The sequence below is a fragment of the Dreissena polymorpha genome, chromosome 2 (genome assembly GCF_020536995.1).
Source record: "Dreissena polymorpha isolate Duluth1 chromosome 2, UMN_Dpol_1.0, whole genome shotgun sequence".
Lineage (NCBI taxonomy): Eukaryota > Metazoa > Mollusca > Bivalvia > Myida > Dreissenidae > Dreissena > Dreissena polymorpha.
Window position 1 is genome coordinate 115,568,163 of NC_068356.1, and position 13,777 is coordinate 115,581,939.

General features: G+C 32.2%; 1 protein-coding gene across 1 annotated transcript in view; it reads left to right on the forward strand.

Annotated features, from left to right (window-relative positions):
- LOC127868607 (phosphoinositide 3-kinase adapter protein 1-like) overlaps positions 1-12,676 on the forward strand; it is a 72,272-nt gene extending 59,596 nt beyond the window's left edge. Inside the window, exons 19-21 of the mRNA XM_052410480.1 lie at positions 773-860; positions 1,795-2,727; positions 5,540-12,676. Of these exons, the coding sequence (XP_052266440.1) occupies positions 773-860; positions 1,795-2,206 (500 nt within the window). The 3' untranslated portion in view covers positions 2,207-2,727; positions 5,540-12,676. The remainder of the gene's footprint in view (positions 1-772; positions 861-1,794; positions 2,728-5,539) is intronic.
- Positions 12,677-13,777: the final 1,101 nt, after the last annotated feature.

Consider the following 13,777-nt stretch of genomic DNA (forward strand, 5'->3'; position numbering starts at 1 on the left):
TATCATATCGGGTATAAATAAGCACGTACCATATATGAAAACAATATTGTGTATGTATGTTATTGGTCTTTGAAATAAAACGTGGCCGATGCGCGAACATCAGGTGATTTACACATGCACTTAGCTATCAACCACATGGGATTGTTAAAGACCCTTGATATGCATGAAAAAAATATAACTGCTGAGAAATTATTTGTAGCATAAAAATAAGTCGGCCCCAATACTACCTACTTATAAAGCTTCGTAATGGTCTTTACCTGACAATAATTTCTCTCCTGAGCTTCAGTTTTTCTATATATTTATGTTTTAAATTATCACACCAACGCTTAAATGATATAAATATTAAAATTATTCTTACTCGCCGATGTATTTAGACCAGTTAAGCCTGATATAACTGTTTTTACTCTTTTTTATCAGACACATTTCTAAATATATCCTCTAACAGGTGTTAAACATATATGCCAATATGAAAGTTGTATGCCTGGCGGTTTCAGCATTACCAAGTTTTGTGTTAACAAAGTAATGATGAGAAAAACAATAGTATTCTTAGTGCATTAATTTGTGAAGACTAATTTCTACAAACAGAGTTGCAAAAGGCATACTTACTTATGATTCTTCAAACAAAGCTTACATATGTCTGGTTGATTCCTAGGACTAAACGTCTTAACTTGGCCTTTAAATTTTCATAATGATTTGATTCATAATATTTGGCTCAATACCACTTTTCAATTTTGACAAATTAAAGGAAACTTGTTTTTTATTTTACTTGCAGATAAGAAAGTTGTGAAAGGGGATACAGAATTAAGAGCTATCTCCCTTGAACAAACAACACCAGTCGATCTTGGGAATAAAGTGAACAAGTACACGGTTTCAACTTTGCTTGCTTATTCCATTTTCCTTAATTTCTTTCAATTGTTATATATCGGAATCATTCTTTGTGTTGCTTAAAGAGTGCTTTATTTTGTAAGAATGACGTACGCTCATCCTCTCTGAAAAAAGTCTTTAAGAGATGCGTTGAAACAACAGAGGCGATTGTCTTTGTATTTCCGATAATATGCATTTTAAATTGTTAAGTACATTATATTGATTATGTTTTCAATATTGAATCATGTCATTATTTAACGATGCCAAACGTATTGTTTCCGCGATTGTCTATGAGAAAGGATGCTTATGTGTAAGAAACCTTTATTTATTCCCTTATTTTATCTCGTTTTTATTAAAAAGTACATTAAATTCGGGCTTATCTTGAATAATTGTTTGTATTTACTTAATTGAATCGTGAAAGCACAATCGGGGAAAAATATGGCTGTTCCGTAAGGGTAGTTATAATGAAAGATACTTCGTATGCGAAAATGTTTTTACTGCTCGAGTATGTGCTTATGTACATCACTATTTGAATAAAAAAGACTAGCTCAACTTTAAAATGACGAACAAAATTATACACTATCGTAGTAATATGATAACATTACAGTTATAACACAGGCATGGGTACATTTATATTGCTTAGACAGAAATACATTTAATTTGAAGCAAATTTATGTTTTGATTGAACTTTCTACAATGAATGTTGCGTCCATTGATTAATGGTACAATAATATACGTTTACGATCAAAAACGCTAATACTGACTATAGTTTGCTCAATGTTTACCATATATTTAGACCTCGATTGGGCTGGAATTAAAGTAAGAGGTGCAATTTCAGCTTACCTTAAAAAAGAAAAACAAAATTATTCTGATCGCTTCGTTCAATAACTAATGTATACCTAATTTACTTTTTTATTTTTTATATTATAGCATCGATACGAAAACACGCCTTCGTGAGTTGTGTTTTACACATGGTCGAACATCGAAACATCTTCAAGCATTTTGCAAAAGCATTTGTACACGTTTTTTACAAGTAAGCGAAATAATAGATGCCTATCCTGCATACAAAGTTGGAAATGAGGAAAATATTGTATTTGTACTGACAGTCAAAAGTAACATCATTGATATTCATCAGCACCTCGTCGACTTTGATGTAGAAACTATTATTAAAACAGTTTCTTTAGACATTCATGAAGATGACGTAGCTATAACTGATGACTTCAAAGAAAATGACAAGGACATTGAAAGACTCAAAGAATGTATATCAAATAATGCAGACGATTTAATGCAACAACATAAATATCTTAATATAATTCCGAGGCGGTTCAAACAAACCAATTGAAGGTTCTAAAAGAGAACCGTGTTTAGTATTGTATGTTCATGCTAAGGGATTCATACCTATTGACGAAGAGCCTTTTAAAAAATCATATAACGGCATAAATGTGGAAGTTCGAGAAGGAAGATTTACCCCATATATTAACCACGCTGATGTTTTACTTAATAAAGTAAGAATGGGTTGTAAAATCGAAGGTCATCAAACGGGAACACTTGGTGTATTTATTGAACATCCATCATATGGTATTTGTGGTATAACGTGTGCCCATGTTGCAATTAGTGCTACTGAGATGGAAGATTGTAAATCGGAGAGTGGAAGACTTTTATGGGAAAAAATAAATCCATCCAAAAAATGTATTTATCAACCCTCCAGAATCAATGGCGAGTTCAATCAGTTCGGACAAATAGTTGAAGTTATTTATAAGGAAGGGAAAAGTTCAGAAACAGGAATTGAAATTGCGTTAATACAGATAGAAAAGAGACATCCAGATAGCGGGAAATTTCCAACACCAAGATCACTTTCCAACTGTAAGTTATTTTGTATGAAAATATAAATTTAATTTAAAGCATATGTAAATATTCTTTGCAATTGAGGTGATGCATGATTTTGTATCAACAAATTGTATGATAAAACAGTTGACCATGTTTCGGAATTGCTATGACAGAATTTCAGAGAGTGAGAATATGAATTGCAGAAATGTTTATATTTTTCTGAAGGTTAGATCTACTTCAAAGAAGTGAATAAAATGAAAGATAAAAAGAATTTAGTGCACGTACACATATTAGAATTGTTAAGCTCTCATTGTTCTCATGGGAAGCTTTTAGTACACCTTGTACTTTAGTGCGTGCTTAAGGTGCATTAACGTTTTGTTCCTTTCATATATCCCTTTACATATTTTAAGGTAACTTCACTGGAATGATCCTTGGGTGACTCTTTTTCAATGCTTTTCATATCGTTCTGCATATGTATATAACTGGAACAACAAATAGAATTAAGAACGAAAACTTAAAAAATCTTATTCTCTTTAACCCCAAGTATAGCTCTAATGTTTGTTGTGTAATATTGTCTTGATGTCCTCTACTATGTATGTTCATATCATGTCCCTGGAGTCACATAATTTATATAAACGAATATAGTATCCATGAAACAACCGAACGGGTCTTACACAGTTACATGTAACTTTTATATTGGGCCAGTATGGTGGTCGTCTTCAAAATTTGTTAGAAATAAATACCCTTAGGTACTCTTCTCTATATAATGGCTTATAGGTTTGGTAGTGTATGGTGTTCTCTATATCATTGGTTCAAACTATGCCCCTGGCGTCATAGTCGGCCACGCTCAGGCGTCATAATATTTATTTTGATTATAAATCAAAGAACTATACAAATCTTCATTGACACCACTAGGTTATTTAACACTGTATGTAACATTATTAAACATGGCCACAGTTACTCATCTTTTACTGCAATGTTACTTACGTGTATCCTTCGTGTGTTATTGTTATTGAGATTCCTTGAGTCAGAACCTGCAACGCCCCAGATGTCAAATAATTTATATAGACTTATACAGTAGCGTATAGTTTCCCTCTATTAAGTTTTTTCTATCTCAAATTGGAATGAACAATTGTTAAAATACTGTGTTGGTTCATCGTTCAGTATGTGAGTAAGGAATTTAGTATTAGTATTGTGTGTGTAATTTCGTCGAGTGGTCCTCTATAAAGTTCGAACAAACGCACAACTCATGTCCATGGCATCAACACTTGCCACACCCAATGGGTAACATTATTTATATAGACTTATGACTCATAAAAAATTCTATGAATCAGTAAGGGGTACGGGTTTAAAAATTGGTGTGAAACATCTTATGGTGGTCCAAAGTTTGTTCTGAAAATTTCCGTTTGGGTCAAAATTGGCAGCGTCGTGTGATTAATGTGTTTTCTTCATATGTAGAGGAAACTAAACAAAATCTCTGAAACCGCAAAGCTTAGAGGTTTTGTATTTTGCATTTGACATCATATGATGGTTCGTAAATAACTAAGTTTTTTTCCCTGAAACTACAAGGGTCTGAGGTTAATTTTGGTGTAACATCGTATTCTAGCCCTCTACCAAGTTAGTTCAAATCACGCTCTTTTCCTTGTTCGAATTAAGTTAAAATTATATATAAAAAAATAAACGTCTCTGACACTGAAGGTCAAGAGGTTTGTTATTTCGCATCGTATAGCGATCCGCTGCTAAGGTTGTTGACATCATGTAGACGGGGTCAAAACTAGCAATGCCCCAGAAGTTAAATGCTTAATATAGACTCTAATAGTATTAATTTAAATCTTCATCTCTGAAACTGCAAGGTTTACGTGTTTAATATTTGGTGCGTGGCAATGTATGACGGTCCTCCAAAATGCCCCCCTTGGCCCAATTTGGCGCCGTTCTGGCGGTTACTTGTTTTCCTTGTATGTATATAGTAAACTTTACACAACTAATTCTCTAAAACCGCAAGGTCGAGATGTGAGGTAATTAGCATTCAATATATTAGGATGGTTCTCAATCAAGTTCGACAAAAACATTATTATATGATAAAAACTGGCCTTGCCCATATGTTACACGATTTTCTACAGACTTAAATAGTTCATAACTAAAACTTTTCTCTGAAATCACAAGATGAGGTGTTTAATATCATACTTGGTTCTCTAACTATTTCGTTAGACTAATGCCCTGTGTACTTTGAAAACCTTTTTTAATCTTCGGCTTTGAAACTTCAAGGCCCTGATGTTAGTTATTTGCAATTTCACATGTTGTAATTGTCCACCGCTAAGTTTGTTAAAACAATTCCCCGGCATGTCACATCTGATAATGATTCTGGGCTTAGTTTGTTAAAATCATTTGCCTGGGATCAATAATTGCCACGCCTCATGGCTGCACTGATTTATAAAGACTTAATAGAAATTAGATAAATTAATGAATCGTCTTCTCTAAACCCGCAAGGGTCAGGGTTTAAATATTTGGTGTGTAACATTGGTTTTCTTCTGCTTTATTTAAATCATGCTCGAGCTGTTAAATTTACGACACCCCATGGATCACATTTCTGAAACCCCAATGGGTGTTATATTTGGTGTGCGACATCGTATGTTGGTCTTGTACTAAGTTTGATCCGATCATGTCCATGCGGTTAAAAGTCGCCTAACCTTAGGGTTGCGTTGTTTTTGGTTTCATATGTATATTATTGTAAAAACTTCCATTTACATAATATCCCAAAGTATGCACATAATAATTGTTTTACCTGTTGATGATAAGCGACCTATATTCTGTATTGTCATTAATTTAGACTCCTGTTTGTTTCTTACAGCCGATGGATCTGACTACACGTTTGCATCGGGCAAAACTTGTGGACCCACTAGATTTAATACAAACAACCGCTGTTTCAAAGTTGGAAGCGTCACTGATTTCACAGAGGGTACCATTGAAATGCGTGCGCCTAATGTTGTTCGCACAGATAAACATACCTGGGATTATGATCATCTGCGGATAACTTTATACAACCAATTCTTAGTTCGACCAAAGCAAGAAGCTTTCGCTGATTTTGGCGACTCTGGATCGCCCGTGTTTGTAAAAGATGAAGAAACTGGTGAGCCCGTTTGCATCGGGCTTGTTGAGGGAGGATTAACAGCAGGAGGACTTGTTGTTGTTACTCCTATTACTAAAATTCTAGAAGAGCTCGGTATTTCTCAACTGAAAGCATTTCCTAAAAATGTTATGCAAGAACTAGAGCAGATAAAATTGACGTTGCATGTATTGCAAACACAAAATGAGAAGCTATTTAAACATCTAAACATTGCAAAATAAAATGAATGTAAGATCCCGCCGAATGTTGTGTAATAATCTTAATCCGTATTTTGTGTTATAATTATACAAGAAATTTTAAAGTAAACCTGAAACATGTGGTTGGTAAAGCTCTTAAAGCCATGAAAACATCAAATGCAATGACTCTGACATTTAACCAATTATATCTTGTCAGTTGTTTGACTCTGTTATGGGCTCTATATTAAGATGTGCTTCAGAAGTATGTGGTTTCACAAAGTCAAATGATACTGAACGCATACATTTAAACTTTTCTAAACAATGCTTCATTTTAAAATGAATACGTGTAATGTTGTTGTTTATGGCAAATTATGTAGATATCCCATGTATGTGAACAGTTTCGTTAAAAATATATATTATTTGTTTAAAAATATAATTATTCAAATTGTTTACTTACAATCTTTAAATGATTGTAATAAACGTTATTAAAACGATGACCAGACTGAGCAGGTTGTGGACGAGCAGTTCCATTAGCTTCCACACAAAGTAGAATCTCTACAAGTTCCTCGTAGTCTCTATCCTACTGTTCGGCTGCGAGACCACCTGGACGCTTCATGCGGACACAGAACACAGGCATTTAAACACAAATGTCTCCGACAACTGCTTCACATCTCCTACACGGAGCAGTAGACCAACGAGGTCGTCCGGAACATGACTGCAGCACTTGTTGGCCCACAAGAGCCCCTTTTGGCGACCGTCAAACGACGAAAGCTGGCTTGGTTTGGACATGTCTCCAGGGGAAAGACTCTCTGTGCAATACTGTTGTCCAAGGCACGCTAGAGGGAGGTCGCCGTCGAGGCCGTGAAAAGAAAAGACAATGTGAAATACATCCTTTCCCATGGATGAAATTCTCCTATCAGCATATAACAGACCTGAATGCCAAAATGTAGGAAGATTTCAGTATCGTCGTCCCTCATTTCACCCCAACGACCAGACCGGTTAAGGTAATGATGATTACTTCCTAGATATATGCACGTATTTTTGTAAGATAAAGAGTGTCGGCATTCCCTTTGAGAATCCAAACTGAAAGATACGCTCAGACTAGCATTCCACGAAATTTTCTTTAGTGTTGATGTTGTAATTACTTTTATTTGAACATGAATACCATTTCATATCCATATGCCGGTGCTAAACTGATCTAAGAAAAAATACATTAGCCGTACTTTTATATCAACCCAACTGAATATATTCCACAAGTAATTAGTTTCATGAAATTCAGATTCTTTTGTTATCAGCAATATGATTCTTATAGTAATATGATTCTGATCATTCAGAGTTACCACATACTAAACAACTTATACACTCAGATACCTTCAATGCCAAGGATTCCATTCAAATTGCCTATGTGAAAATATATTAAGTTTTGAATGTATTAAGAGTGCCTAAACCTAAGATCATCTGTGTGTTTTTATTTAACACTTTTCAGTTAGACTTTCTGTCTTTATATTGCATACCTCTTGCTTCATGTTCGCGTTTATATGAAGCTTATTTAAGTGTTAAGTGAATCTTTGAGATGTACAACTACACTGTCTGACAAAATATCATTGCTTCCATTGTATTCTTGAATGCTTAAATGAAGATTGCTTACACAACTATAAGAAATAGTAACACGCTTGACAAATTTTTCTTTTCTCTTGTATCTTTTACATAATCATAATGATAATACAAAATCAAAACTAATTTAATAGTATTTATGCAAAACATTAAAAAAAATTGCCTTCCCTTGTTTTGATTATATAATTATATCTTTTGTACTCTTTGTATAATCCTAATTACAATACTAAATCAAAACTATTAAATATGTTCACATGTATATATGAATTGCATTAACAATGTTTTTGCTTTCCCTTGTTTGTTTATATAATTATATTTATTATACAAAACAAAACCAACTTTTGTGTTTATATAAATATGCCTATGCAGCTATATAATTAATATGCATATCTATTCCATAAATAGCATGTGTACCTTTGGTCCACAATATTAACTCAAATAGAACCTGTCATTTCATTTGTACTTATTTTAAAAATAAATCAACTCAATAAATTTGAATAACATTATATTGATTGATATCTGCATTTAAAAATACTATGAATTTTTTTTAAATTTTAAACCTAACTTTTCGAAAGATAATTATAAAAAATTAACTATATACTGATTGCATAATTATGTTCTCTTATCTTTGTAATGTTTAGCCAAGCTTAACATGATTACACTCATTGTCATTTTCACTTTTATGTTTTTCTTCGTTTATTATGTTTGTTTTTTAGTTGGGACCAGTGGTTCATTGTGTTTTTTTCTTCTTCATTTCTATGGATTATTCATTTTTTTGTATCCCTAATTTTTGTTTTCTATTTTTGTTTGTATGCATGGACATTCTAAATCATATAATAGTAACAAACTGGACATGTTTTAAAATAGAAACTAACTGGACAAGCACACACGAATTATCATTTACATCACACTCCACATCTTTAAATGATTAAATTATGTACTTTGAATGTCAAAGGGCTAAACAATAAAGAAAAACGCATAAAAAAATTTCAAATGGTTAGACGCAAAAAAAATAGTATATGCCTATTACAAGAAAGTCACTTGACACATACTTAAGCACGAACTTTAAAAGATGAATGGGACGGAGACATCTATCTTAGTGGACAACATACTAATACACAAGGAATTGCCTTTCTAATAAAAATAATATAGGGATCACAGTCGATAACTTTAACGAAATAATAATTGACAGACAAGCAAGTATAGATATCATAATACACGAAACACAACTAACATTAATCAATGTTTACGGCCCTAACATAGATGATTCCACATTTTACGAAACATTACAATCCTTTATAATTAATAACCAAGATAAAAACATTATAGTCGGTGGTGATTTCACTACTTTTCTTAACCCATTATTAGATAAAAAGAAGGGAAACCTTTATACCCATCCTTAAAATATGAACATAATTGAAAACTACTATATGATAGACATCTGGTGTACATTATATCAAAACGAAAGCAAATTCACCTGGAACTCAAACACAAAACCAACAATATTTTTTAGATTAGACTTTTTTTAATAGCTGAGTCGCTTTGCAACATTATTGATACATATAACATAAAACAAGGATTCATGACTGACCACTCTCTAGGTGAACTTAAACTACACAAAATACAACCTGAAAGAGGCCCATGATACTTTAAAATTAATAACAGCATCTTATCAGATACACAATACCAACTGCAAATAAAGCAAGAAATATTAAATACAGTTCAAAATAATAAAGATGCGAACCCAAACACCTTGTGGGAAGTAATTAAAGGAAATATACGTAACACAACAATAAGATACACATCATTTAAACAAAAAGAAACACGCAACCTTGAAACTGAAACCATCAAAATCCTTGAAACACTTGAAAAACAATTACATGAAACAAACACAAACGATACCAAAGACATTGAAAATGAAATAACATAACAAAAAACAAGTATTAGAAGGAATTTATCATACACATCTCAATGGAATTATACTACGAGCACGTGCACAGCATGTTGAAAACAATGAAAAAAATACAAAATACTTCGCAAACATCGAAAAACGTAGAAGTGAACAAAATACTGTGCACAAGTTAGCAGTCAATGGCGAAGATATAACAAACAGACCTCAAATACTAGAAGAACGTTTATTTTTCGATACCCTCTATAAACGAAAACATGTTGAAAATAACACCCTCTTTAAACATACACATCATGCTTTAAATCAAGAGGAAAAACAACTGTGCGAAGGATTACTTAATGAATATGAATGTGGATTAGCACTTAAGGAAATGCAAAATAAAAAAAGTCCAGGATCTGATGGCATCACAATCGAATTTTATAAAATATTCTGGAATGATATTAAACAAATTTAATTAATTCGCTTAACTATTAATTTAACAACGAAAACTTAACTACGTTACAAAAATCAAGGTATATCACTCATTCCAAAACCTGGAAAAAAACTAGAATCCTTATCAAACTGGCGCCCGATTAGTTTACTGAACAATGATTATAAAATTGCAACTAAAAATATCAAATAGAATCAAAAAAATATTACCATCAATCATTTCAAGATCTCAATCTGGTTTCATTAAAGGACGTTACATCCGTACGTCTGATACAAGAATGCATAAATTATTTCAACCAACCAAACAATTCTGCCCTCATTTTCTTTGCAGACTTCGAAAAGGCTTTCGATTCACTAGACCATTCGTTTATGTTCTCTTGCTTAGAAAATATGAATTTCGGTGAAAGTCTAATTAAATGGGTTAAACTATTTTTACCGATATTAACAGTATAATAATTAACAATGGCTTTTTCTCAAACTGTTTCAACATCGAACGAGGGGTAAGACAAGGATGTCCACTCTCATCCTCACTATTATATGCATCGAGTATCTATCACACTATATCCATTCAAAGAAACATATAAAGAGAATATCGCTAGAACCTGACGAAGAAATAAAACAGTCCCTATTTGCTGACGATGCAACTTATTTTTTAAATGACAGTAGTGACTCATTCGATACTCTTATAGAACCGCTAACCCTTTTTGGAATGGCATCGGGTCTTAAGCTAAACAAAAGTAAATAAACTGTGCTACGAGTAGGTAAATTTAAACAAAGCAATATTCATCTTAAAAAAGAAATGAAATTCAACTTAACATCAGATGAAGCCACAACGTTAGGAATAACCTTTACAAACAATGAAAATGAAACAATTTAAAAAAACATATTACCAAAGCTACACAAATTAAAAATTGCTTAAAATCATGGCAGCATCGTAAACTCACATTAATTGGAAAAAACACCGTGTTGAAAACGTTTGCACTCCCTAAATTAATTTATACACTAACAGTCCTCCCAAACCCACCAAATGATATTATTGAAGATATAAAATCAGAAATATTTAATTTCATATGGGACGGTAAACCTGATAAAATTAAGCGAACTCAATTAATTCAATCAGTAGAAAATGGAGGTATCAGACTAACGGATATAGATTCATTCCTGAATGCAATCAAATGCAGTTGGGTTAAAAGATATTTAGATAATACGAATACGAGTAAATGGAAATTATTCTACCAGAACATTTTTAAAAAATATGGTGACTCCTTACTTTTTGAATGTAATATCGACAATAATATCTTAGATGAAATTTCAACCAAAAACATATTTCTATCGAATGTTCTATCGGCATGGTGTAAAGTTACTCATAATTTAGAAACCAAAATAAACAGTAAAATCATTCTATGGAACAATAAAGACATAACTACTAACAATAAAACAGTTATTCTATAAACATTGGTTCGAACGAAACATAAAATATGTAGATCAATTGTACGACTTCAGAATAAACGACTTCTATTCTTTTGGTAACTTATGCTACATATTCGGAATACCTACAAGTAATTTCCTGATGTACTACACATTGATCAAAAGTATACCCATACATATTAAAGCTGTAACCAATACAAATAACACACCATGTACTCAAAAAACATTCGTAGAAAACATAATTGCAAAACAAACAAAAACGAACAAAATATTTTACACACTTCAAATTAAAAATCCTGCCAAAATCTCTAAAGCTCAAACTAAATGGCAAAACCTTCTTGGAGAAAAAGAATTTAATTGGAAACAAATATTTGTTATGCCATATAAATCAACTACTGATAGCACACATGAGAAACTTTCAATATAAATACATCCAGAGAATCATAGCTACAAATAAACATCTTTTTAAATGCAACCTATCCAACACGAATCTATGTGATATGTGTAGTGAACATATTGAAACAATAGAACACCTTTTCTGGGAGTGTAAACATATTCAACCTCTATGGAATCAATTGACAACCTTTCTAGAGAAACAACAATTAATTGTTAAACTATCTCTCTTAGATATCAGTTTAGGGGTTATTACCTTTAAAATACAAAAACGTTGTGAATTACATAATTATATTAATGAAATATTTTATATTCAGCATGAAATACAGAAAACAAAGACCTTCAATGAACTGTCTTATCAATTATTTAAAACTGAAGATTCAAATTGAAAAAGAAATTGCCCTAAACAATGACAAACTTTATATATTTGAACAAAAATGGAAACACATTAAACTTTCATAAACATGTCCAGTATGCTTTCTTTCACTCTATGCAACTCATCCTTATCATAACTTTTCTGTTGTTTTTTTTTTGTTACTTTTTTTTCCACATCCTTCCAAAGAAAAATAATACATAATTAACCTTTTCTCTTTTTTTAATCAAAAGGAAACCACAAGGTCAAAAAAAAATATTAGCATATCTTGTATGACATGTTTAAACATTATTGCTGCTACAAGATATTACTTAGTTGTATGATCATATACATGTATACATTGTATGTTTATATTGAATAAAAAAATGATTCTGATCATACCATCGATTTTGTGTATTTGTATTTGTATTCTTAAATGATTATTTTATGTTATGTAATGTTATGTCATTATACCGATTTACGTGACAGAAAACAATGTGCATATTTAAGTAGGAAGACGATGTAATTTTGTATTTGTGTGAATAAACTGTCTGCCATGCTGCTTGTCTGCTCAAGACATCAATCTCAGCCGTCATTTTATAAACGAATCCAAATCAGACAAAATGATTAAAACTTAAAGGGGCCTTTTCACAGATTTTGGCATTTTTTAACTTATTCATTAAATGCTTTATATCGATAAATGTAAACTTAACAATGTTAAATTTAATAAACATGTAGTCTTAGCACAAACAATCGTTACAAATATTAAACCGAGCATATTTACCTTATCACTGTAAACATTTAAGTCTCGCAATCTTAAACAAGCATATTATTATAACAGCGGAATTCTACATAAAATTAATTTACAATCTTCCTCTGGTACCAAAAATCGAATATTGTTTACTTCTCTTACAATTATTACAAGCAAGTTAACGCCGATACACAAACCTAGCTTTTTACCTTAACTAACCTTTGCTTCCCGCCAGTAGACTCAAATTAATGTGAAAACGCATCTAGCAGTATATGCTATGTTTATAGGAGTCTATCGCAACCGTTTTTTTTATTGTTTGGTATTTTCACTTCATATACACTTATGTTTGTTAATGCAGCATGAACATCCTAAAACAATATCCTGGAAAGAGCAAAATAATGCATTTGAATATCAACCGTACTTTCGTTTGACAACTGACGACAGAAAGCATTCGTTTTCCTGCAACGATATACAATATATTCGTACGACACACGAACTCTTACTCCGATCCTAATAAAAAGTAGAGGACTGGGACAGTCATACGACACACGACCACTAACTCCGATCCTTATAAAAAGACAGTTCCGCTCGGCTTAGAGGACTGGGACAGTCATGTAAAATATCGAATATAATTTATATTCTTTATAAACAACTGGTAGCAAGATGAGTTGCAGATAATTGGTCAGTTACCACATTGTATCTAACTCTTTTGACCTGTTAATTTTTTTCAGCTCAATTCAACAGTAAAAAATACCCATATGTTAATTTGTCATTGGCTGACTCGAGGGTCAAGGTACAGCGTACAGGATGTTACACTGTTCACTTGATCACTCTAGGAAAGTTCGGACTCCTCTCTGCATTTTCATACGATACATAAACACATAATTATGCCCACTTACACTACGTATTA